Genomic DNA, 25,204 nt, shown 5'->3' on the forward strand with positions numbered 1-25,204 from the left:
ACCCAACGCAGGGCGCGAACTCACGAGCCATGAGATCATGACCTGAGCCGAAGTCGGAAGCTCAACCAACTGAGCCACCCAGACACCCCACTGCCATAATCTTTACAAAAACCTGGGAATTTCACTGGTTAACTAAATGAGTGTATACTCCATTTCATTCAACAAATACTTACCATGCTAAGCACTGGGCATTCAAGATGAAAAAGACAATACTTCCATGGGCAAGACAGACAAACAGTAGATTTAGAACTATGACCAAGGACAAGAGATAGATGAAACTGCATAAATTAGACTGGGGTGGGTAAGGCAGGGCACATTAGAGAGTATACCTGACTTCTAGAGGGTGAAGTTGTAAGACATTCTGTACTCTGTTTATATGTTAAGTAAACATCGTCTGATTTTTACTTCAGAAAACCTGGCCAAAAAAAAATTTTAAAAATGAACTGTAGAGACAAAGAGCCTTGTTAAGAAACTACTGCAAAAATCCTTGAGGAAGACATGAAGATCTGAACTGAAACCATGAGGAAGAAGAAGAGGGGAGGGATAAAAGAGGCAGAAGGTAAAATTCATTTAGAAAACACAGAAGAAAGAGGAGGTTTGGGTGAAAACTCATTGCTTGTTAACTTGTGGATGTTCTCTATACAGATTTCTAGTAGGCAGCTGAGTAAATGTGTTTGGGGCTTAGGAGAAAGGCTGTGTTACAGCACACAAATGGCTTTAAAGTTACGAGGGAAAAGCAACAATTAACTGCACTACAAAGAGGAAGGAAGAAAAAAGACACAAAAAGGAGACTGGAAAGTAATGTTAAGAGATAAAAACTAGGAGTGCTACTGCTGAAGCCAAGAGGAGAGCATTTCAAGAAGTTTCAAGGAACGGTACAGAAAGGTTAAAAGAAGAAAAAAGGCCCTGACAGGGATCCACTAGGTTTGGTGGTTCAAAGTGATGGTAGAGCTTTGCCAAAACAGGTAGAGAAGCAGACTGAAAAGTGCTCAAGAGGGGAAGTCATGGAGACCACAAGTGTGCACCATTCTGTTGAGAGAAAAGGGATGGAAACTGGGAAGTGGAGGAAGAAGGCTTGTTTTCTTCTTTCCTTTTTCAGATGCAGGACTGCCACAGATTCTCATAAAAACTTACTATTTTCACAACATTAAACAAATACAAGGAAAAACACACGTTAGAATGTTGTCTGTATATTAAGTAATTATACCTCAGGATGGATACTTTTATTTTTAAAACCCATTAAATATAATACTTTCTGACTCTAACAGAATTTGCTTTGAACATGAGGCAACCTTTATTATTACAAATATATGTGACTTGCACATTGCTATGTCTGCTACAAATTCCTGAAGTTTGACACATTCCACATTTCTATGTGAGTACCAGTCCGTATGTGAAAACCCCTTGATGGAAAATATAAAGTTGTCAAAAAGCTCCTGTTGAAATAAAGGTATTCATGCAATTAGATTTCTGTACCTGATCGCAACTGCAAAACCAACTGCTGAGGCTGGATTTGAGTAATATCTTCTGGCTGGAGCTTCTCTGCCGTTCCTTTGCTACGGTTCGTTACATTTTTATTTTTCTTTACATCTTTGGAGCCTCTGGGATTTTCTATGTCATCTGGATGGCAACCCTTCTTTTTCAAAGCTTCTAAATCATCGCATCGCGCAGACGTAGGCATTCCTTCTTGTAAAAATGTCTAAGTGACATACAAAATATAGGTATAAATAGTAAGTATAATAGTCAAACATTCTGTTTAATCATAATTGCAAACATGCAATATTTAAATGCAAAAATCAAGTGACACAACTAACACACTTCATTTTTGGTTTTTAAACAAAATACCCTCTTCACCCAAATCATATGCTCTTGTTTAAAAACAAACGAACTCATTCTCTAGAAAAGTAATACCTTTGTTAATATATTATTAATAATTTATTACTTTGGTAATATTTAGGACTGACCTAAATGTACATTTTAACTGTCCCACTTTCAAATTATAAGTATTTAATCAAAGGAATTTCTTCAGTGAAATCACTTATTCAGAATGCTTAATGGCCACTAATAATGTATATACCCAACTACTGGACAAGTATTTTTTTCCCAAAATTTCCCTTAGAAAAATCTTATATAAGTCTCTCATTAGCCTGAAAATGTCTCAATTAATGATACAATTTTTAAAAAGGAGACCAAGAAACTTAACACAGAATTAGTAAGTATTCCTAGAGGTTTGAAAAAATTTCAAGTATTGGCTAGTATTTTAAATAAGTCTTTTAAAATTTATTTTTAAAAACAATAATCACGGTGGTGATTATGTGACAATACAAAACAATAATCGCAGTAAAATTTGATTACAAGGTCATGAATATATATCCACAGAGTGCATTTTAAAAGAATAAAAATAAAAAAGGTCTGAATGGTATATAAATGGTACTTGTGGCTTGGGGTAAAATTTCCAGTAGTGATATGACCTCAAAATGTGTTATACCTCAAACAAATTAGATGGAAATAAAAATATTATCCGATGACTGAAGAAGTATCTCAGTGAAAGCAAAAACACTGCTGTTAAGATGCACGTAAAATCTCTGAATAAAAATTTTTCATGAAATCTGAGGAGAAAAACAATGACCTTAGTGTATAGGTGGGTATGTGTCACTTCAAAATGTGTACCTATAACAATCAATTATTATAATAGACATTTGAGTATTTCACATATATCCCTAAAAATTGTATATAGTTGTACTAGGCCAGAGTTGTTTGCTTTTTTTGTTTTTTAATTTTGACACTGGGAAAATGAGGAAATGCCTTTTATTTTGGGTCACTTTATCTTCAATTTCATATGGTATTTGTTTACTATCTACAAATTTCACAGTGCTGTGTAATGAGGATATTTAAATACAAAGAATATATAATGGTTTTGATCAGTTACTTTTTTTGATCGGTTACATAAAGAGCATTTATGTAACTAGAAAAACACCTGGAAGGGAATACCAAAGGGCAGAGAATTCAAAGCTGAACTACTTTCTTGTATTATCAAACCTGAAATACTACCAAAGCACAGGAGCCTAGCGTGGAAAACTTAAGACTGTAACACTCAAAGTTTCACTAAACACATTCTGAAATACCCTTTAATAATTTAAGAATTATGCCACAAATATCAAAGGCTTAAGAACAGTTTGGCAAGTAAGCCTTGCCTGAGACAGAACTCAGAGCACTCCCTATTTCTTCCACAGTCTCCAACTGAATTCCAGAATACCATTTTTATGAGAACAGAAAGTGTCACTAGGAAAACTTTGAAATAACAAAACAAAAACCTCTGATTTTCCCTTTCATATGGTTAAACCATACAAAATATCTGATAGTTGACCAGTTACGTACAGCTACAAACAAGCAGTTGAAATGTGTGGGGTCAAATGTCTGACTAAAATCAAGCAATTAACCTTTGACCTTCTGATATTATTTACCCTGTGAATAAATTATAAATCCTCAAAATGACTTCCCTTTATTCTGTTTTGATTCATTCATTCATATTTACTTTTTCATTTAACATTAGTAAGCTTTGTGAAAGGTATCAAGTAAGCAATGTACAGAGATGACCACTGAATAAAATTTAAACCCTAACCTCAATGGGCTTTTATTAGGCTGCAAATCAATTCTATCTTAGTTTTAACTCAAATATAATTAGGAAGGTTAATTTCTACCTCTCCTGTCAAAAAAAGAGAAAAATCTACAACAGTCAAATTAAATGGCTAGGGATTTATGGGAGGTTATTCAACAGAAATATAATGCATGCCACAAAGGCGAGCTACCAATGTACTTTAAAATTATCTAGTAGCCACACAAAAAGAAAAAATAAAATGAAACAGGAAACTAATTTTAACAATGTATACAAAATATGATCATTTCAACATTATTAATGATTTTTTTAATCATTAAGTCTTCAAACTTTGGGATGTATCTGTGGCTTACAGTAATTCTCAATTTGGAACATCTTGGAGCATATTTAAAGTGCTCAATAGCTACATGTGCCTAGTGGCTACTGTGTTTAAATAGCACACCTCCAGACCATCACATAGTGTTAGACACAGAATTGATACTTATTCGATAAACACTGATTTAACTGAAAATCATATCTAACATTTCGTAAGGGTACAAAATTGGGCAACAGTAAATGACCAGAGAGTAAATGCCTTGAGCAATCTTACTTACTGAATTTACACACCATCCACAATTTGGCCCTGCTTGTATACATTCTCCACAGGATTTGGCATTTGCTTTTAAACATCTATTTTCATCTGTCAGGAGAAACAAAGAACAGACAACTTTACTTGAAGTTTCAAGAGAGAAAATAATGAAAAATGATTAAAATGCAACATATATAAACGTTAAATATGAATAACAAAATATGCCATATATTGTTACATATTATAATACTATATATTATATTATATTATATCATATCATATCACATCATGTTACGTTACATTACGTTATGTTACATAATAGTTACTGAACTGATCCAGATGTACTCCAAAGACTGGTGATTTCAGATTACCTTGGCATAGAGACCCATGAGAAAATAGTGATCTTTTTCTTGTCTTCTATAGCAGACTACGTACCAGTAATCTATACACTTATTCTTTTCCTCAACGGCATAATTTCAGGATCTATTGTTTGATGGTCGTAATTGTCAGTTTTCTTACAACTGGGTAAAATATTATTTATTTTCAATTAACTCATACTACCATATCCATACCTCCAGAAGCATCTGCAACTGCTTTCCTTTTATTTTTAGTATGTAAATACTTGAAAAGCCCAATTCATCCAGTCCACAATCTCATGATTTTTCAAGCTCTATGTCCAAAGTATGTCTCACATTTCTTTGAACCTACCTAAGGATCAGCATGCCTTTCATGTGGTAAGCACTAACATGGTCTGTCTCCAATGTGTATTCTCTAATTATAAACCTAGCATATACCCATAATAGAAAATTTGGAAAATATATAAAAGCATAAAAAACAAAAAAATCACCCATAATCCACTCCCTAAGAGATAACTACTGTTAACACTTTTGTATATTTCTTTCCAGTCTTTTTTCTATAAAGACAGATTTTAAAAAAAAAAATAGCAAGGAACCACACATAGAGACATTATTTATATAGAGAATATATATTTTGCATACTACTTTTTATACTTTATCCTGTTTCATTTCCAGTTCTTTGGAACTGGAAGCCTGGGTGGCTCAGTCGGTTAAGTGTCCAACTGTTGATTTTGGCTCAGGTCATGATCTCATAGTTCATAAGATTGAGCCCTATGATGGGCTCTGCACTGACAGCATGGGGCCTGCTTGGGATTCTCTCTCTCCTCTCTCTCTGCTTCTACCCCGCTCAGGTACTCATGTTCTCTCTCAAAATAATTAAACTTAAAAAAAAAAAAAAAATCTTCAAAAATATGCCTTTTAATGGTTATATATTACATTATATTAATGTACCCTATTTAATGTTGGGCAAATTTAGATTTTTTTCAATTGCATAAGTGCATCATTCACACACTTGCTCATGTGCACACACAAATTCTCCAAACACAAATATAAACATACATGCACACACATATATGTACCCACTGTGGTGACCATTCTCACAATGTAAAACTCTAATGATTTCCTTATCACAGATGAAAAACAATAGAAACACTGAGAGGAAAACTATTAATGTTTTTAATATTCTTTTTTAAAAAAAAAAAATTTTTTTTTTTTAACGTTTATTTATTTTGAGACAGAGAGAGACAGAGCATGAATGGGGAGGGTCAGAGAGAGGGAGACACAGAATCTGAAACAGGCTCCAGGCTCTGAGCTATCAGCACAGAGCCCGACGCGGGGCCCGAACTCACGGACCGGACCGCGAGATCATGACCTGAGCCGAAGTCGGCCACTCAACCGACTGAGCCATGCAGGCGCCCCTAACATTCTTAATATACACTAACTTCTATCCAAAAGTAATATTTAAATTTATAATCCCACAAACAGTATACAAAATACCATGTTCACCAAACCTTCAGCAAGCACCAAGTACTTTTTTAAAAAATTGTTTTTAATGTTTACTTATGTTTTTCAGAGACAGAGAGAAAGAGTGTGCAGGAGCAGGGAGGAGCAGAAAGAGGAGACACAGAATCCGAAGCAGGCTCCAGGCTCCAAGCTGTCATCAAAGAGCCTGATGAGAGACTCGAACTCATGAACCAAAAGATCATGACTTGAGCCTAAGTCGGCTGCTCAACCGACTGAACCACCCAGGCGCCTCCAAGTACTTAATATAAAAAATCTTTTACTCATTTAACCCATATAAATTAGAGTATCAATTCACTTGTCACTTATTTAAGGTTTCATTCTTACCATATTTTACTGACCATTTGTTTTGTAAATTTTGTTTGCAAATGATTCCTCTATGGCATTCATCTGTTTTTATTAGGTCTCTATACATGCTAATGAAATTAAACCTTTATTGAGTTTCTCATCTTGTTGAGAAGCTGATGGTGTTCTGACATCTACACACTTTGAGATTTTATGTTGTTGTTGGTTTTAAGTAAATCAACATTATCAATAATTTCCTTTAAAGTTTCTTCCTTCATTTTTCCATGTAGTAACTCCTTCCTGTCCTGAGATCAAATAAATGTCACATGTAATGTATGTTTTGAGATTTGGAGGAGGGAACTACACATCCATTATTCCAGAGGTGGGTGCACCATGGTTTGTAAGAGGATTAAATACATTTTCAGCTTTACTTTTTATTCATCTTCTAGATAAACATTTTGCCAAGATTTTATGATCAAAGAGGGAGAACATCTTCTAGAACGTCAGTTGTGATAGTAATGGCTTGTTCATAATCCATCATCCTACACATTTACTTTATTTTCTTCTAATACATTACACACCTTTGCTTTCTCTCTGCTCACTTAAACCTCTGTTACAATCTTAAAAGACCTTTCTGCAGCATACTATATTCCTGTCGCTTCGGCATTTCCTTAGCCAACTGGCCTTATCTCTATTCTGGGTGGTAGCGGCGAGAGGAGCCGGATGCCGAAGGGCCTTGCAGGCCTCTGTGAGAACACTGCCTGTCACCCTGAGTGAGATGGGGCACTGCAGGGCTTTCAGAAGGAGCAGCATGATGGAATCTAAGTGATCAAGAAGTAATACAAGACACTGAAATGAAAAGATAACCAGAAAACTTTTTTTTTTTTTTTTTTTTTTACCTGCTTGGCCAAACACACAGCAAATTGAACTGATCAGTCCAATCCAGAAAATCAGTTGTAAATTCATCTGAAATACAAAATGTACATGGCTAAATATTAAGAAAATAACAAAAAAGATAACACGTTAAACACAAAACATTCCCAGTCACCTTATCTTCTGTTGATTTCATAAACATAATACCTCTCAGACCATTTCTTCTGTCATCCTTCTTTATATCTTTTTTCCCACCACCTCCCCTTCCCAGTTACCTCATCTTTCACTTACTCTACAATAGTTTCCGTGCCAGATTCCTGAATCCATTCTTGCCTTTCTCCCTATCAAATATATTTTAACATCTAATTAACAGTGCTCAAAAAAGTGCCAAGTATTCGCTAACACCATAAAAGCTATTTAACAGTCTTTGTTCCACGGAATCTCTCTCTATGCCTATTACCTTCTGTGGCTCCTATGGGGGCCACACAGCCAGCCACATCCAGATGCCTCCGTTACCTCAATACTGAATTTTGAGTGAACCCGTCGAAATCCTCACGGTTCACTCCCTTGATTACAACTTTTCAATAATTTCCATTTCTCCTCAGGCTAAGACCAACATCCTATACAAGGAAGGCCTGACTTAATTTTTGAGTCTGATCTCCTAGAATTAGTTATCTTTTTAACTAAAATCAACTTCTATGCATGGGATTAGTGAAATATTCCATTCAATTCCCTGTAATTTCTAGATCTACAAATGAGAAAAAGTTTGGGAGGGTAGCTTAAGAAGACCTGACAGAGGCTTAAATGTCTCCCAGAATCTCCAAAGAAAAATTAAGTATTATCCTGTATATTATTCAGAATTATCCCAACCTGCACCCATTAGGTATAGGACTATTTTCCATTTTCATAATATTAATCTACACTTTAGCAGAGCTGTCAAAGATGGGTCTCGCCACAGGTCACTAACCCTATCCTTTAACTGTTTACTGTTCTTGGACCAGGAGCCAATTATGCATGAATATCTGCCTCTCCCACAAGAATACAAAAACCAAATACAGTATAGACCAAAAATGTTTTTAAAATGATTTTGAATGTAAAGTACATATTCAGATGACATGTATGTAAAAATTACAGTGTACAAACATAAAGTACATACACATAATATAAAAATAATAGGTTTCTTTGTTTTAAAACTGTCATAGTGTTTTCTTCTTTTCACTTTCTTCATAAAAACAATTATGGCTGCGTAACTGTGTTGGATTTTCTTCTGTCTTGGTAATTTCCTTTAGTAGGAAAAACATTTCTTAAAAAACAAACAAACAAACAAACCTCTAGCTTCAAAAGCTTCTATTCTAGGATGCTATTCCCACTGCTCTGGGAGAGTGCTTCAAAATTGTGCTCAGAGCACCCCAGGATTCCTGTGCCTCTTCTGCTGTTAAATGCTGTTTAAGCTTTCTCTGTTGGCTTCCCAGAGAAGAGCAGTAAGAATAACTTGCGTAGCTACATACTCTACACTGTGCTCAGACCAGAAAGTTCTGCTGTGCCACGAGCTTATAGTTTTGCTTACATATCACTTGTAACTGCATCCGAAAGACCGACAGAGGCAGAGTGTCATGGAAACAGGCCATGCCTACAGTTTGCCTTCTATGGCCTTTCCAACAGGTTTATGTGCCATAAATCCACGTAGGCTAAAATTCTAAGCAATCTGCATAATGTTATCAATTCCAAAGTTATGACAAAAAGGGCCTGGAACATTAAGACTGTGATGAATGGACCATCTGGGCAGTTTCTACACAAAGTGAACAGAACAAATATTTGTTCCATATATGGGCTGATATGTGTTTCCTCAGGATATTCCTCAGGCTACTTCATGACCACTAGACTGCTTTGAAAAACCTTTTAAAATATTACACAATTCAGAGGGTTACCACTAAGCTAAAGTTACTAGGTCACAGAAACATTCTATTATTAGTCAGCCTCGCAACCTTATGCTATGTACCTTTAAAATATTACTTTAACCACCCTGTCCTTTTCCTTCTGCAAACCTTGACAAGCCAGAGATCAGCTTCTGGAAGAGCTCCAGACCCAGAAGGCAAAACAAGGCTTTAGTGTTAGAGAACAGCTGAGAGAACAGGACAGGAGCTGAGAACAGTTTCAAGGACACTTGTCAACTCTCCTGTGACTGGTCAGCACACTCACAAGACACAGAGAGGCACTGTCATTGGCTGGTTATGCCTGTAAAAGGCCAGTCTTTCCCTCAAGGAAACAGAGAAGACACTGGAGACAGAAGAAGACAGCAATGAAGAGTAAAGAGCAGTGAGGACAAGACTGAGAAGAGACCGGGTTAGAAGTGGCCACGAGGAAAGTGCGCCACAGAGAGCAGGACATGCGGAAGAAATGGCACAGAAGATTCAGCAGCCTCCCCGTCAATCCAGCTCTTGAAGGTACTAGATACTCCTGCATGGGTGGGGAGAAGAAGGACACCCCAAGAGCTTCCTACAGCATTTCAGAACCTCCTCAGGAAGTACTTTCCAAGTGTGGTCTTGTAAGTATCCACTTCAGATTTACCTGGATGCCCACCAGGGCTTAAAACCACAAGCTCGGTAGGTGAGGCTTGTGCTCCACTGATTCCCAAGCAAAGGAGTTTCCTACCAAAGGCATTCCATGCAGAACAGTTCAGTATGAGGGGCCAACAGGGAGAGATGCCTCCAGGCATTATCCTGATCCTATCTTTTGTCTCCTGTTTGAAATCAAAGGCCTAGAAATAGTTGTCTACACTGTTCTCCATTCTATAATCCCCTACTCCCTCCTCAACCAGCTGTAATTGGTGTCCATTTCCTACCATGCATGTGAAACTGCTCTTGCAAAAGAGAACCCTCCAGGCCTTATCTTACTGTCTGCATTCATTCATTCATTCATTCACTCAAAAATGTCTTGACTGCCTACAATACGTATTCTGCAAGATACATCAGTTTGCCACCCACAGAATTCACACAAAGCACTTAATACACATCGCCATTCTTTCTTAATGCACTCGAGTCCTCGGGCTCTCCTGGTTTCTCCCCCACTGCTCTGGAAGTTCCTCCTCTGCCAACTATGTCCGGTTTTGTGCTATATATGGAGATACAAAATTTGCTGTCTCAGGAATTTTCCATTCCAAGACAAAAATACAAATGATTACAATATGATGTGATGGTTTCTGTAGTGAAAATAAGGACAAAGTGCACTGAGGACACCAAAATCTGCCTAGCCACGTTCAGTGGCTTCATGAGTTTGGCAACACTAGAACTGCAGACATACGGGAACCAGGCAAATGGAGAGAAGTGTTCCAGGCAAGAGGTTAGTACCTGCAAAGTCATGGAGTCCCGAGAAGAATTAGATAACTTCTTTCCAATCTTACTTCTAAACATACACGTTTGGGTGACTCCCCAACCCTCACCACCCAACTGGGATTGTCTCGCTCTAGCTTTACAGAAGACTAGAAAACATGTATCTATATGTTATTTGTAAGCTAAATCTAGTCTGTGGGAAGGAATATTTTTATCCCTGTAATTTTCTAAAGTACAAACTATGTTAAAATCTTAAAAAATCATAAAGGCCAAAAAGAATCTTAACATACTTATGCATTTCTGAAACTTAAGTTATGAGATGGGAAAAAGAGAAACCGAGGACAGCAAGGCAGGAGGAGTTAGGTTGCAGCCAGCCAGCCATGCCCAGTTGAGATACTACCCGATACACAGCAGGGAGACACCACAGGATGGAGCAGCACATGCCACACACATACACTCACACTCACACACACACACACACACACACACACACACAACACACTCATGGCAGAAAATCAGCGAGGGAGGGGAGGAGAGTCAAGACAAGAGCTACAAACGGGCACCGCTCTCACTGCTGAGGTTGGGCCTAAATGAACTCACACGGTAGTGATGAACAAGAAGACAAACGTGCGATTAGGACGTAGCCCAGTGGGGCCTGACAGTTGCTTAGAAAACGAAGTGTGAGAAAGAAAAGAATCACCATTTTTGAACAAAGAAGGCAGAAGGAGAATGAAGTTAGAGGAGCAAAAATGTCTTAGCTACAGATCTGCAAAAGGTGAGAAGCCTGAGGGGAAGCAAGGGAGGACGACACCTACGGGGAAGTAAAGACACAGATCCTCATCTCAGGAGGTAGGTCAGGGTCAGAGATGATTACCCAACAGTGGATGGCATAGAGGCATAACCGAAACTAGGAAACAGAGGAGACTGTGAAGACACAGCAGAGGGTAACTGATGGTGTGGAGAGGGTGAGCCTCCAAGGCACAGAGAGGGCGAGCATCCAGAGTGTGGGTGAGTGTAGGAGCCCAAGGAGAGGGGCTTCTCTCAGTCAGTGCAGAGCAGGGCAGCCTAGGTCCCTTCTGCAGGAGGGGCAGGGCAGGAGTAGGTGGGGCTGAAGGCTGGAGGACACTAGGAATGCGTATAGCAGCATCACAGAGCTGAGGGCCCTGACTTACAAAGGCCCATCTGCAACACTCGAAACTACCTGCTCACACCCATCTTTCCTGATGGGCTCCGGGCTCCAAGAAGACAGAGGCTTGGTGTGTCTTATTCAGCTTTAGTACCTAGAAGCACCTGGCACAAAGTCAATGCTCAGAAAGTTTTGCAGAACTATATTAAATTGTATGACATTTTTCTCTGGCATTACTCAGAAGCCCAGAAGAGTTCTCAGAATTAATGTGCAGATCCTCTCTAAATAGAAAATAGTTACTGTAGACACCCTAGTGATACCAATTTTCAATTCATTTAAGTATATACAGCCAACTTAAAGCTAGATATAAAATGCTTCATAGTCCTGGCTCTCAGACTTTATGAACCAAAATTTACATATGCAAATACAAACTAGGCACTAAAATAATAATTACTCTGTTACAAGGTAGTCAACCAGATAATCCAGATGTTGGTTGCATACTGTTACAATTATTAGCACAAAAGCACAACATTGTTTTACAAATTCTTACAGCTCAAATCACTGAGACTACTTCCCTTGGGTTCTCAGACTTCACTCGAAATCACTGCATTAATCCATTGGTTTACAGAACAAGTGCAGGCACTGAGGAGGCCTTGGCTGTGCTGACAAAGAGTTAACAACAAAGAGCACAACAGGTAGGTGAGAGAAAAGGGGCTCATGTAAACAGGGGAGGGAAGAGAGCTAGAAAATAAGGACAGGTTTATCATTTCAGAGACAGGCAGTCTTAGGTAAAAAGGTCTAAGTGATGCTACAGCTTTGGGCAATTGTTTTGGCCAGAGTTCCTTCTGAAAGTAGAGGTCGAGACAAAAACAGGAGTGCAGGCGATTATTATTACCGAGGTGACCCCAGGGAAAGACACAGATACTAAAAAGAGTGAACCGAGACAGCCAATTCAGGAGACTTATTTACCATGGGGGTGCCTGGGGGCTTGATCTGGCTGAGAAGTTTTGAGAAGCATATAGAAACTGTGTCCAGAAGAGGGTCAATGTGGAGAAGTACATTAATTAATTCTAGTCCCCACAGGTAAAAGTTTGCCCCAAGGAGTATTAATTCCCCCACACTTCCAAGAACTACAGTGCATCTGCCCAGAAGGCTGCACCAGCTTCTCACCCCACAGACAGACAAGGGAGGTCCCAAGAGGAACCTGAGGCATGCTGCAGTCAGCCAAAAGTGAGTCATGAAACAAACTGTTCCCAGCAGCACTGGCTGCAATCAGAGAAGAGGCCAGGAAGAGGTGGGGACAGAAGGGGTCTCTAATTCAGTGCTCAAAGGCCACTGGAGTTGAAAGAGTCAAGAAAACAGCTAGAAAAGAGTGTGAGTTTTATCTGCATGAACTCTTGAAGACCCTGATGATGGCAAGAACTGTGGAGGGTTTTAAGTCAGACACACATACATGTACTAAATCAAATATAAACAATCTGTTTTAAAAATTTAGTATTGAAGGGGTGCCTACGTGGCTCAGTGAGTTAAGCATCAGAGTCTTGAGCTTGGCTCAGGTCATGATCTTGAGGTTTGTGCAATCGAGCCCCGAATAGGGTTCTGCACTGACAGCACACAGCCTGCTTGGAATTCCCTTTCTCCCCCTCTCCCTCCCTCCCCAACTGGCACACACGTGCACGCTCTCTCAAAATAAATAAATAAATTTAAAAAAAAACACTGTAATTTAGTATTTAAGATACATGTAGCTCTTATCCGTCTACTAGCTGTGTGAAGCTAACCTGTCTTATAAATAGCTATCTCCTGGAAGTCAGTGCTTGGCGTTCTTTGTATGAAGCACAGTATCTTCATATTTAATAAAGAAACTAAAGATAAAGGTAACTGAAAATATTGAGGTACCCAAAAACCAAAAACAAAACCCAAACTAGTTAAGCTTAAGGAGGGCAAGGAGTGTGTTATGCCCAGCACTTCAGTAACAGGCTAGCACAGAGTTAAGAGCATGGACAGAATGCCTAGCTCCAAATCTCTGAACTATGTTTGAAGATTTTGCTTTTTTTCATTCGTAATTATAACCAGAAAATTTTTGACTGATTCACGTTAGGGGGGAAACAAGATATGGAAGAAAGGATAAGGGTTAGAAATAACACGACTGCCAAGAACAGATAAATGTTCATTATTATATCCAGAGACTTACCAAAACCTTTCTATGCTGTTTAACAATAAGGTTTAATCAGATGCTATTATATTAGATACCAATTATCATATTAATGAAATATAACTAGATGACTTATTTTAGGTTCCACATCTAAGGATTATTCTACTAAATACACGTTCTAACACTTGGATTCCTAACAATTTATATGTAAAATAATAAAAGCAGCAAAATCTCAATGTTTTATATTACATTAGGCAAAATACAGGTTATTTATGAACATCAGTATCACAGATTACCTTGCACAAGATCAGGGTAGGAGAGAACATACCTAATACAAATAGAAGACTTGAGGCTTCTGTCAAGGAGAAGCAAACCTAGGAGAGGATGAAAGAAGGAAACTTCCCTGAAAAGACATCTTACCAGTAGAAACATGAATCTGAATGCTCTACACCAGTGGGATTTCATTCATGGACTGTTTGTAGTCCTGTTTGTAGTTCCACAAAAGGAAGATCTATTTGTCCATTTACAGGGCCAGAGTAGGTATACAGCAGGCACAGACAAGAATAACACAATACACTGAGTTTTGATGATTTAGGGTAATTTGTAGCAAAGTTATCTCACTTTTAATTCAATACCTTCAAATGATTATAACAATAATAATAATGATAAAAAATAGTAACAGCTATCTCTCCCAAGTGACTCTGTGGTTGGCAATGATATTACCTTTGCTTTACAGATGAGGAAACCAAACCACAGAGAGGTTAAATAACTTCTCCAGAGTCACACAGGTATAATGGAGATCAGACTGTCTGAATCACAAGCTGTGAGACTGGATTTGTGCTTCATGAAACTAAGTTTTTGAAGGCCTATTCAAGTCATTATTGAAAAAAAAAAAAAAAAAAAAAGACTATTTGCCCAGTGTGAGAACTGACTCAAAGCATAGAAATGGAAAGGATTTATAATGTTCTGTGAGTTTATTTCTCAGTGCTTCAAACTGAATGGAGGCTAACAAGTTATTTTAATTGTCAAATTTCATGAGTGTACCCACAGGTTTTGCATCTTATTTCCATGGAGACATTTTACCCTAGTATTATTTTTTTTACCATATTCAAGTTTATCTAAGGGGTCATAATTCATTCCTTAAACAATAGATCATCTTAAACATCTCCCCCAAACAATAACATTTTCGTGGTTAATAGCCTGAACTGTATACATTGTCAAAACTGCACATAATTATTTTAATCTCCACTCTAAACTCACCTTTATTCACCAAATTAAGTGTGATTTTATGTTCTATTCAAACTTCTAAATATATACTTATTTTAATGTTTTTAACATTGTCACAAATAACTCATTTGGCATTTATATTTACATATAACATCTTCAGTAACTTTTTATGTACTAAATTTATAGAAATTAAACAATTACATTTTACAGAAAAATTACTTTTAAAAATACGGTGAGTTACAGTTATTTCAAGTTTTAAAATAAGGTGGCCAAAGCCAACTAGTACAAAAAGAAGTCATCCACAAAAGATTTCTTCCTATAAAATATTTGCAAAGGGTACATTTTTATTCAATACAACCAATTCAAGTCAGCAAGTATTTATTACATATCTACTATACCAGATAAAGCTAGACACAGCTGGGATATGAACCTAGGTCTGATTCAAAAGCTCAAGCTTTCAATATAAGTAGGTTTCTAATAAGAAAAGTTAAGGGTGGGATGCTTGGGTGGCTCAGTTGGTTAATATCACAGTTGGTGAGTTTGAGCCTCACTTCAAGCTCCACACTGAATGCACAGTCTGCTGGGATTCTCTCCCTCTCTCTCTCTCTGCCCCTCCCCTACATATGCACTCTCTCTCTCTCAAAATAAATAAATAAAACTTAAAAAAAAAGTTAAGGGTTTTCACTTTTCAAATGCTCTTTCAGACAGTAGAATTTACTTCCTTTTTTATGTCCTAACTTTTTGTTTATGTATTGAAAGAGAGAAAGCACACATGCGAGCCAGGGAGAGGCAGAGGGTGAGTCCCAAGCAGGCTCTGCTGTCAGCACAGAACCCAACATGGGCCTCGACACAGGGATCGGTCCCACAAACCATGAGATCGGTGAGATTATGACCTGAGCCAAAATCAAGAGTAGGACGCTCAACCAACTAAGTCACCTAGGCGCCCCTATGTCATAACATTTTAAAATCTTTTCCCCTTAATGGTAGAAAAGATGAGGATACCTACATTAAGGTATATCATAAATCTCTCCTAAAAATATAAGAAAGTTGTATTCATCAAGTCTCTCCCACTATCATTATTTTCTGTATCTGCTTTTTAAAAGGGAAAAAATAAATATTTTTCTAACATCTAAATCTAGATTTTTCTAAAATCTAAAATATTCTAAAAGAATAGTATTAAGTATCAATGTAGGCCATAAAAACAACACAGAGCCAAACTGCAAGCCTCAGAGAATTCACATACAGCTCTTCCCACTTCTCCCCACAGAGAGCAGTAGGATGGGGAAGTCCACATGGAAGGTGGTCAGAAATGCTACTGATCTCTATTCCATCAAATTTCAGGGTGAGAGGGAGGACGCATTCCTCTGAGGCAAGAGCATCTTTCCCCTACAAGAAGAACACTGAAAGTCAACATTTTACTTCCCTTTGTCTGGCAGGAAGATGTATGTGCTGGTGGTGACTATGAAAGTGTTTATGACCCAAACAATAAGCCAAAATTAATGATCAACAAAAACTTAGCAGAAAGGATAAAAAAGAAAAAAAAGAAAGAGAGAGAAAATAGGAAAGAGAAAAGGCTAAAAACTCCAATGTGAAGATGCAACTAATACCTCACTAGAAGTCTTTTTCTGCCTAATGCGGAGAAATAGAACAGTAGTCTCAACTAGAAACCTTTCTATAATTCACTACTCCCGCCCAGAAGAAAAGAGTGCTTTTTATGAGCACTGACCCCTTCTTACCCAAAGGTGGCATCAACCTGAAGATAATGAGCTCCAACAACAAAGGTCAGGCTGCTCCAAAGCTACAGGCTCACAAAATGATTTGAAACCTGAGAACGGCTCATGACAGGACTAGATGCTTTAAGAAAATGACAATAACTGAATAGACTGAAGCAAAATTCATCACTAGTAAGTACTCTACCCACCTTCTCCAAGGCAACATGAATATGGAAGATGGATCACCATCACCTACCACCCAGTCCACAAGTGCACAGGAAAGATAAAGAATGGATATACTGCATGTTGGCACATAAAGAGCCTCAAAGATAAATCAGCTGGGGGGTGGGGTGGGGGGTGGGCAGGTAAGGGCATGGAACTTATTCAGGAAAAACTTCTACAGAAGAAAAAGTTAAAGGAAGTGAAGAATCTTCCAGGAGAAAAATCTAGATGAACTCATTATGCTCTTGAAGAGACTTAGAAAATCTCAAATAGGTCTTCTAGCAATCAGTCAAAAACAGTTAAGACAACAAAACTAGAGGAAAAGCATAGAGAACTCAGGGAGGAAATTTAAGTTGAAATCCCTATAGAACTCTTAAATATGAGCAACAGAATCAACATGGCAGGCAAAGCATGGACGAGAAAAACCACACCGAATTCAAAATAATTCAAGCCAATCAGACACATTATGATAGAACCAGTAGTGATCTAGTAAACAGGTAACTGGTAGACTACCACCACCCTTCCAAAAGGAGAGCCTATGTGAGAATGAAAAAAAAAAAAAAAAAAAGAATTCAGAGCTTTCGGGTTGGTAAACTGTGGAGATTTAGGGAGAGGGCATGGAAGAAGCTCCCTGCCCCTTCCCTATTCCTTGCCCTACGCATCTCTTCCACCTGGCTGTTTGAGTTATATCCTTTTATAATAAACTGTTAACCTGGTAAGGACAAAACAAGCAAACAGAAAACAATCAAGCATTAAACTAAAAAAAACTGGTGAGGGGGCATGTAATAAACTCAAAGACTGAAGAAGGACAAACTTAAACACAAGCAGGAAACTAAACACCTTAACAAAACTGTTAAGCCGTATTATTAAAGGCTGATCCAAAATGAGCATGGAAAGTTGCCTGAAATGAATTGTTCCAAGATCCTCTTTGCACTCAAAAGAGAAAACATTACCTAGCAATTGATATTTTTCAAACCAGCCTAGTAAGCTGTTCCTTCTCTACACTCCCTGTGGCTATAGATTTGGCCCTTCCCTGGGAGGAGAAAGGAGTAAGTTAGTAAGAGTTTTGTTTGAGAATTTAACTATGGGGCAAGTTTACAAAGATAATTGTGAACCCAGCTAGCAAAAATGAAATGTTAACCATCCTGTTATAATAGCATCAATAAACACTGAAAGTAACAGTTGTTCCACATTATTTTCATTAAAAGGAATTGTAAATTATGTTCCCAAATTGTGTAATTTTACCTACTTTTAGGTAGATCACTCTAAAATTCTTTCTTGATCAAAACTCTAATAAATTTTGACCATCTTTTGCCACAGCTCATCTCTGCCCTGTAGTGGAGTGGAACAAGAACAGCACTACATATATTTTAAATATATAACACATGTTTTAAAACAAACTATACAAAGGGAGAAATCAATTTCCCATTGTACTCAGCACTAGGTGGGAATAATATCTAAATACAATGATCAATGTAAAAGCTCTTAGCAACACACATCATTACGATTATCTGTAGACTACATTTTACTTAATTTCTGAATTTTCTTCTTGCTCTCCAACACATTCACTAGTCATAGGCATCTAAACATAAGAACCTGAGTGACTACTTAATAAACGGTTTTCAATCTTTTTAAATCCATACTTCTTTAGCAAGTACAAATCCATTCCTATTGTGTTTTTTGTTGTTGTTTTTCCTAATATAATGTTGAATGCACTTTTTCAAACTACAACCTTCTTCTCCAACAATCAAATATGACCTACCATGACCCCTTTTAGGAAGCACTGAAATCATAATATGAAATAAATCATACAGTGGTGCCTGGGTGGCTCAGCCGGTTACCTGACCGACTCCAGATTTCAGCTCAGGTCACAATCTCATGGTCATGAGATCAAGCCATGCACTGGGCTCTGCACTGGGCATGGAGCCTGCTTAAGATTCCCTCCCTCCCTCCCTCCCTCCCTCTCTCTCTCTGCCCCTCTCCCGCTTATGCTCACTCTCTTTCTCTCTCTAAAAAAAAGAAAAATCGTACATTAACTGTAAGATATTGGAGAGCTAATTATTATTCTGAATTTCACAAAGAGTACAAAAGCTTAAGTTACTCACATTCAATAAACATTTATACATTCAAATGTGACTTCTCTACTTCAAATGGTACATTCCCAATAAGTTTTTCATGTAAATACTTTCCTCATCCACTGGAACTATATTCCCTACAACAAAATAAAATGCTAATTTTTTTTTTTGGCCTTCACTGGCTCTTCATCTCTTCACACCACAATAAGCAGAACTACTCCTTTTCTGATTCTTTATTTAAGTTTCTAGCACAGCAAATAACAAACCTTCAGTGATGCTCAATATCATATTGTTTTAATTCAAACGTCTATTATAACTATACTCACATCTGTGAACCACACCAGACAAAAGTTGGAGGACAAAATCCAGGCCTTCAACAGATACACACACACACACACACACACACACACACATACTTTGCTAAATTAAACTGAATTCTGCCTTATACCTGCAGTGTCCTGGGAATATGTCACCCATCTGTCACCCATTTCTGTGCTCATACCACTCCAAGCTCCTTTATAAAGCCTTCCAGGGGCGCCTGGGTGGCTCAGTCGGTTAAGCGTCCGACTTCAGCTCAGGTCACGATCTCCCGGTATGTGAGTTTGAGCCCCGTGTCGGGCTCTGTGCTGACTGCTCAGAGCCTGGAGCCTGTTTCAGATTCTGTGTCTCCCTCTCTCTCTGACCCTCCCCCATTCATGCTCTGTCTCTCTCTGTCTCAAAAATAAATAAATGTTAAAAAAAAAAAAATTAAAAAAAAAAAAAAAAAAGCCTTCCAAAACCACTTAAGCCAATGCTGATCTTTTCCCAAAATCTATTAAAGAAAATTATCTGGTACAGTACAATGAGTAAAGTATTCTTTGGTATTTGTTATGTTTCCCTAAAATAAACACAACTTGTCCTAACTAGACAATACACTCAACAGTAAAGTCCACATCAACTGCTTGTTCCACCTCCACTCAGCACAGCATTTTCCAGGTAACTGGCTCTCCATACACAGATAGATTAAAATGTAACATACTACAGACTTACATCCCACAAAGAACTAACAGTAATAGATTTCGCTGGTCAACACTGGCAGGTTTTCTTAAAGCAATAATTTGGCACAGTACCTGTCCTCTCTGGTTATGATACAAAAAAAATGGCTGCTCACGGGAGGAGAGCTGTCCTCCACACTGCATGGGTGACTCACAGAATGACAGAATGATGGAAACATACTGACCACTTCTGTAAGGTGCAGCTGTAGAAACCAAAGCCCTGGAAGGTGAAGGTGAAGTATTCCAACAAAGGTCACAGAGGGATTCAGTGGCAGAGCTTGTACCGAAACCCAAGTTTCCCACCTCTCAATTACAAAGCCTTTATTACATCAAACTGCTCTTCCAATATGAGTCTAAAATGACTACTAAGTCATTTTGTCTTTACCTCAAAAATGTCAACCACAGGAAAAACTTGTGAATTCTCAAGTCACTCACTAAACTGTCACACAAAAAGAATTAGGAATTAAGAGAAGAAACAGGACAGGAAATGCTTTCCTGGATTCCTTTTCCTCCACCCAGCCCTGGACAGTTTGTAAGTGTTCCCAGGCTTTCTGTCCAGCCCCTTTTCACTCTACACACTCTCCTTTGGTAGTCTCATCTGCAGGCCATCGCTTCAACTAGCCCTTGTAGACTAAGAATTCCAGAATCTGAAGCCCCCAGCCAGACTTCTTATTTTGAGCTCCCAATCTGTGTGTTCAACTACGCTCTTAGACATCTCTACCAACGTCCCATAGTCACTTATAAAAACACTCGGCATTATAATTCATCATTTCCTCTCCCTCCAGTCAACCTGTACCACCCCCTTGTGATCATACTGCCTATCTTGGCAAATGACACCACCTACCCAAAAACCCGTGTCACTTTGGGTTTCTTTCACCTCTCTTACCTTGAAAACCAAATCTCAATTCCCCCTCCTGAATACGGTAGCACTTGTACCCCATCCAAATCATTCCCTATGCCAATGATCTCCAAAGCTTTTCCATCACTCACTTTTATTACTGAAAAGATTTTTGAACAAACATATGCCTAAAATATGTACATATTTATTTATATATTAAAATTCATGTACTTCTACAGCAGTACAGTTAAGATTGTAAGTCATGATAAAAATTTTAAACTTTAAATAAAATATATATATAATATTAAATCTAATATGTTCTTCCCACGCTCCAGTAAGTTATTTTACACATCCCCGGAGTCTAGGAAACTGCACTTTGGAGACTACATGAGACTAGTCCAATAAGTAAGATATATATATGTATATATACATATATATATACATATGTATATATATATGTGAGATATATATGTGTATATATACATATATATGTAAGATATATATATGTATATATACATATATATGTGTAAGATATATATGTATATATATACACAGATACACACACACATATGTATATATATACATATATATGTATGCATGTGTGTACGTGTTTATATAGGTATGCAGTAGGCATTTGAAGCCCTTTCTTTTACTCACACATACATATTTCAAGATGATATACAAATGCTTTAGCATACTGCTAAATATGGTTAACCTTACTAAAGGCCACAAACCAAAAAGTTTAAAGGTAGCTGACTTCTAAACACCCACTCAATATTATTTTATAAAGAAAACAATTCTGTAAGTCTTATAATTATCCATCTTTAAAAAGACAAGAAATTGACAAAGTATAATTTGGCTCCTTTTGCACATGGCTCCTGGAGGAGAGATACCACATTTTTTTCACCTACCCACTGAAATACGCTAAGGCTGCTCATGTTCCGGGCTTTATGCACTGTACCTCCCTTAACCCAAGTACATACTGAAATATTTTTTCAGCTTTCTACATCTATAGATACTGCTACCATTCACGATCCTGAAGAATAATGCACTCTTCCTTACTCTTATCCCTGTCAATCCATCCACCCCACTACAACAAAAAAGGACAAAATCCCGCAATATATAACCAAAGTTAGAATAGACCTGCTAATACAACAAGAGATATTTACATATTTGCACAATAGAATCTTGTAGGATTCTACCCACAACCTGACACATCCTAAGTTTCCACACAGAGTGGGGAAACCTAAAATTTAACAAGGGCCTGTATAAATCCTCAGATAAATTCAACTTGTTACACATTCAGAAACTGAAAATCTCGAATTCAAAAGTTCTGCAACTTTCACCAAGTAGATGTTTCATCTTATCATTCTAGCAGTATAGTTAAGAGCAAACCAGTGCACTAACAGAATATTAACGAGAAAATATTTTCTGGAGGTAGAAAATCACACTACCCTACCCCCCCCCCCACCAATGTTGTAAGCCACAATTTATCTGGCAAGAAGTCAAACAATAAAGCTATTATGTGGCAAGCATCCCATTAAAATTATCACATTAAACTGATTAATTCTATTACAAAGTGACAAGATGTCCCCAGAGAAGCTCCTGGTATTAGGAATTTATGGGTAACAATACAGAGAACTATATATCCATTTAGTGATGGAAATTTGAGCCAGATTTTAATTATACTGACCAGAAAATTAAGAAAAAAGGCACCTGATTGTTAAAATTACTATATCTAGCAATTTTCAGTATTGTTGATTCTATACTTTTTCATGTACAGAATGTTGAGGGTCTTACAAAATGATAATAATATAGAATTTAGCATTCTTTTTAAAAAAAAGTCAACATTACAAAAACTTAAAACTTTAGATCTGTGAAGTCAACACAGATGCCTTAATTTGGAGTTGATTTGCTTTCCCTTTGCAGAAGTATTAACCACATCCCCTGTCTTCTTAACCAGCATTCTAATAACATCTTCCATTTTACAGCAAATTTTAGAGGATAAGTAAATGGCTTTTTCCTCAAAGACCTGTCCCCAAAATACTGACTTGTTTCCTCTGTTTTCTATGTACCACTTCATTATCTTAAGTCACTCATTTAATACTGATCAATGAACTCAAAGTATTTAAAAATATGAACACTGCAGTGGAACGCTTAGGTCGGTCCTACCCCCTCTGAGCCTAGCTCTCCACAAATGCAGAAGAGGTAAACTTCAACTAAAATTTCTTAATCATTTCTAAAAGCTGTCTATTAATATAACCTAAAGGCTGTGTGTAGTTTAAGAAAAACACCTAATCAAAATTCATTCTGCATTGTTATTTTTGTACCATCAAAACAACAAAAAATAACAACCCAGTAATTCTACCCACATGAGTATCTATGTGGAATGTGACCCAAAGAAACCTTGCTAATTATGTTATTAATTACATCCCCAGATTTAAAAAAAAAATCTTTTTAATACACCAAGAAGAGATGAAAAGGAGTTGTATTTATTATCTACCCTAAATTGTTTTCCATACTACATTTGATTTTCACAACTATATTGTAGTTATGGAAAGTTACCTGTGGCTCAAACATGGGCTCTGGAGCTAGACCCCTTGGGTTCTCTACTTGCTAGCTGGATGATCACAGGCAAATTACTTATGCTCCCTGTGCCTCAGTTTCTTCATTTGTAAAATGGGGATGAAAATGGCACCTACCTCACTGCATCGGTTCCAGGATAAAATGAGAAAATAGACTTAAAGTGTTTACAGGTAAGCATGGCTGACACTGTCGTTATTATAATAATAGTTACTTTTATTATAGTGTAGGTATTCTTGTATCCCATTTTACAGATGATAAAAGCTTAAAGAGGGTAATTTACTGGTGCTAGGTTTTGACTCAAAAGCACAAATTTGGTGAAATAAAAACTACTTGGACATAAAATATTGATAGTCTTAAAACTACAACTCGTTAGGAAGCAAAGGAACTGACACGTAGTAAGACAGGCACCAGGGGCAGGTCGGGCACTCAAACTTGCGGAGCGGCAGGGAGCCCGGGCCCAGGACTCTCACTGCAGAGGGAGCCGACACTCAAGTGCGGCCTTCATAAACACGAAGTGGAAAAAAATATATGCCAACACTGCGCCTTCTCTTCCTAGCGGCTCCACGATGCCAACTTTTGTTTGGGCCCACCCGGCAATTCATCCCGGGCCACAGGCCCTGAAGGCCACGGCCCAACTTCTGAAGTTGGAAGCGAATTACTAAACCGAACGCTGAAATCCAGACAAAGGGAAACCGTCAAGGACTGTTCAAAGTCCTAAAGCTTCGAGTCGCTGGGAGGCCTGCCCCCATTCGCCGTCTCACCTGCACGCGCCCAAGGCGGCGGACGGAAACCCGGGCACCGCGTGGGGTCAGTTCGTTCAACGGGGTCCGGGCCACGAATCAGACAAGGGTTGCTACGAATGGCATGTGTCCGAGGGGCCGGTCGCGGGCCCCGGTCCTCCGCGGACTCCAGCCCCGACGTGACAGCGCCCAGGCCGACGACCCTCCCACTCGCTGCGCCGCTGGGTCGACTCAGCGCCCTGGGGGCGCCCGGGCCGGGGGAAGGGAGGAAGGGCCCCGGGAGAAGCCAGGAGCGCGGCCGCCGGCCCAGACTTCCTCTCCGGCCCCGGGCAGGATTCCGCTCGCACCCCCGCCCCGGCCTCCGCGGCCCACTCGGCCCCAACGCCCCACACGCAGGGCCCGGCGCGCGGCGGACCGCCCGAGGTCCGGCCGCGCTCGGGAGCCCGGAGGCCGCCGCCCGCCCCGCCCCCCAAGGCGCCTACCTTCTCCGGGCGGCGTCCAGGCCCCGGCGCGGTCGGCTCGGGCCTGCTGCTCCACGGCTCCCGCTGGGTCTCTCCCGAGGGCTGGCGCGGCCTCCCGGGTCTCGGGCGCGGCGGGCGGCGGCGGCTGCGGCTCCTCCTCCTCCTGGGGGCGGGAGGAGGAGACTCGGCGGCCCAGAGCCGCCCCCTGGCAGGAAACGACCCCCGCGGCACCTCCTTCTCTGCACGGCTGATCCTGCTCCTCCAAGCCGCTGCGTCCGTCCTCTCCCTCCGGAAACGCATTCCTACCCCGGCGCGTCAGCCGCGCCCGAGGCGAGGAGGCGGCGGCGGAGGCGGTGGAGGAGGCAGGAAGACCGCGGCCCAGGACAAAGGAGCTGGCAGAGCGGGGCGGGAGTGGGCCTGGGGGAGCCGCGGGGGGCGGGGCGGAGGACTCGGCCGGGCCTTCGCTGTGCCTCAGTTTCCTTT

General features: G+C 39.2%; 1 protein-coding gene and 1 long non-coding RNA gene across 5 annotated transcripts in view; one reads left to right on the top strand and one right to left on the bottom strand.

Moving 5' to 3' along the window:
• The window catches only part of ITGB1 (integrin subunit beta 1), a 46,629-nt gene extending 21,647 nt beyond the window's left edge, over nt 1–24,982 (bottom strand). For 2 of the 4 annotated variants that reach the window (XM_049624789.1, XM_049624788.1), the window contains exons 1-4: nt 24,743–24,982; nt 7,246–7,312; nt 4,210–4,295; nt 1,477–1,699 (exon numbers count right to left, since the gene is read on the bottom strand). In XM_049624789.1, coding sequence (XP_049480746.1) covers nt 1,477–1,699; nt 4,210–4,295; nt 7,246–7,312 — 376 coding nt within the window. In that variant the 5' untranslated portion in view covers nt 24,743–24,982. Of the gene's footprint in view, nt 1–1,476; nt 1,700–4,209; nt 4,296–7,245; nt 7,313–14,154; nt 14,201–24,281; nt 24,360–24,742 lie in introns of those variants that run through there. The other 2 variants (XM_049624791.1, XM_049624792.1) reach the window with 2 other exon arrangements.
• On the top strand, nt 12,119–16,571 carry LOC125918688 (uncharacterized). Its single transcript, XR_007456556.1, has 3 exons — nt 12,119–12,369; nt 12,758–12,904; nt 16,395–16,571. It is a non-coding gene; the product is annotated as an uncharacterized LOC125918688 (long non-coding RNA).
• Nucleotides 24,983–25,204: the final 222 nt, after the last annotated feature.

Source organism: Panthera uncia, chromosome B4 (genome assembly GCF_023721935.1).
Source record: "Panthera uncia isolate 11264 chromosome B4, Puncia_PCG_1.0, whole genome shotgun sequence".
Lineage (NCBI taxonomy): Eukaryota > Metazoa > Chordata > Mammalia > Carnivora > Felidae > Panthera > Panthera uncia.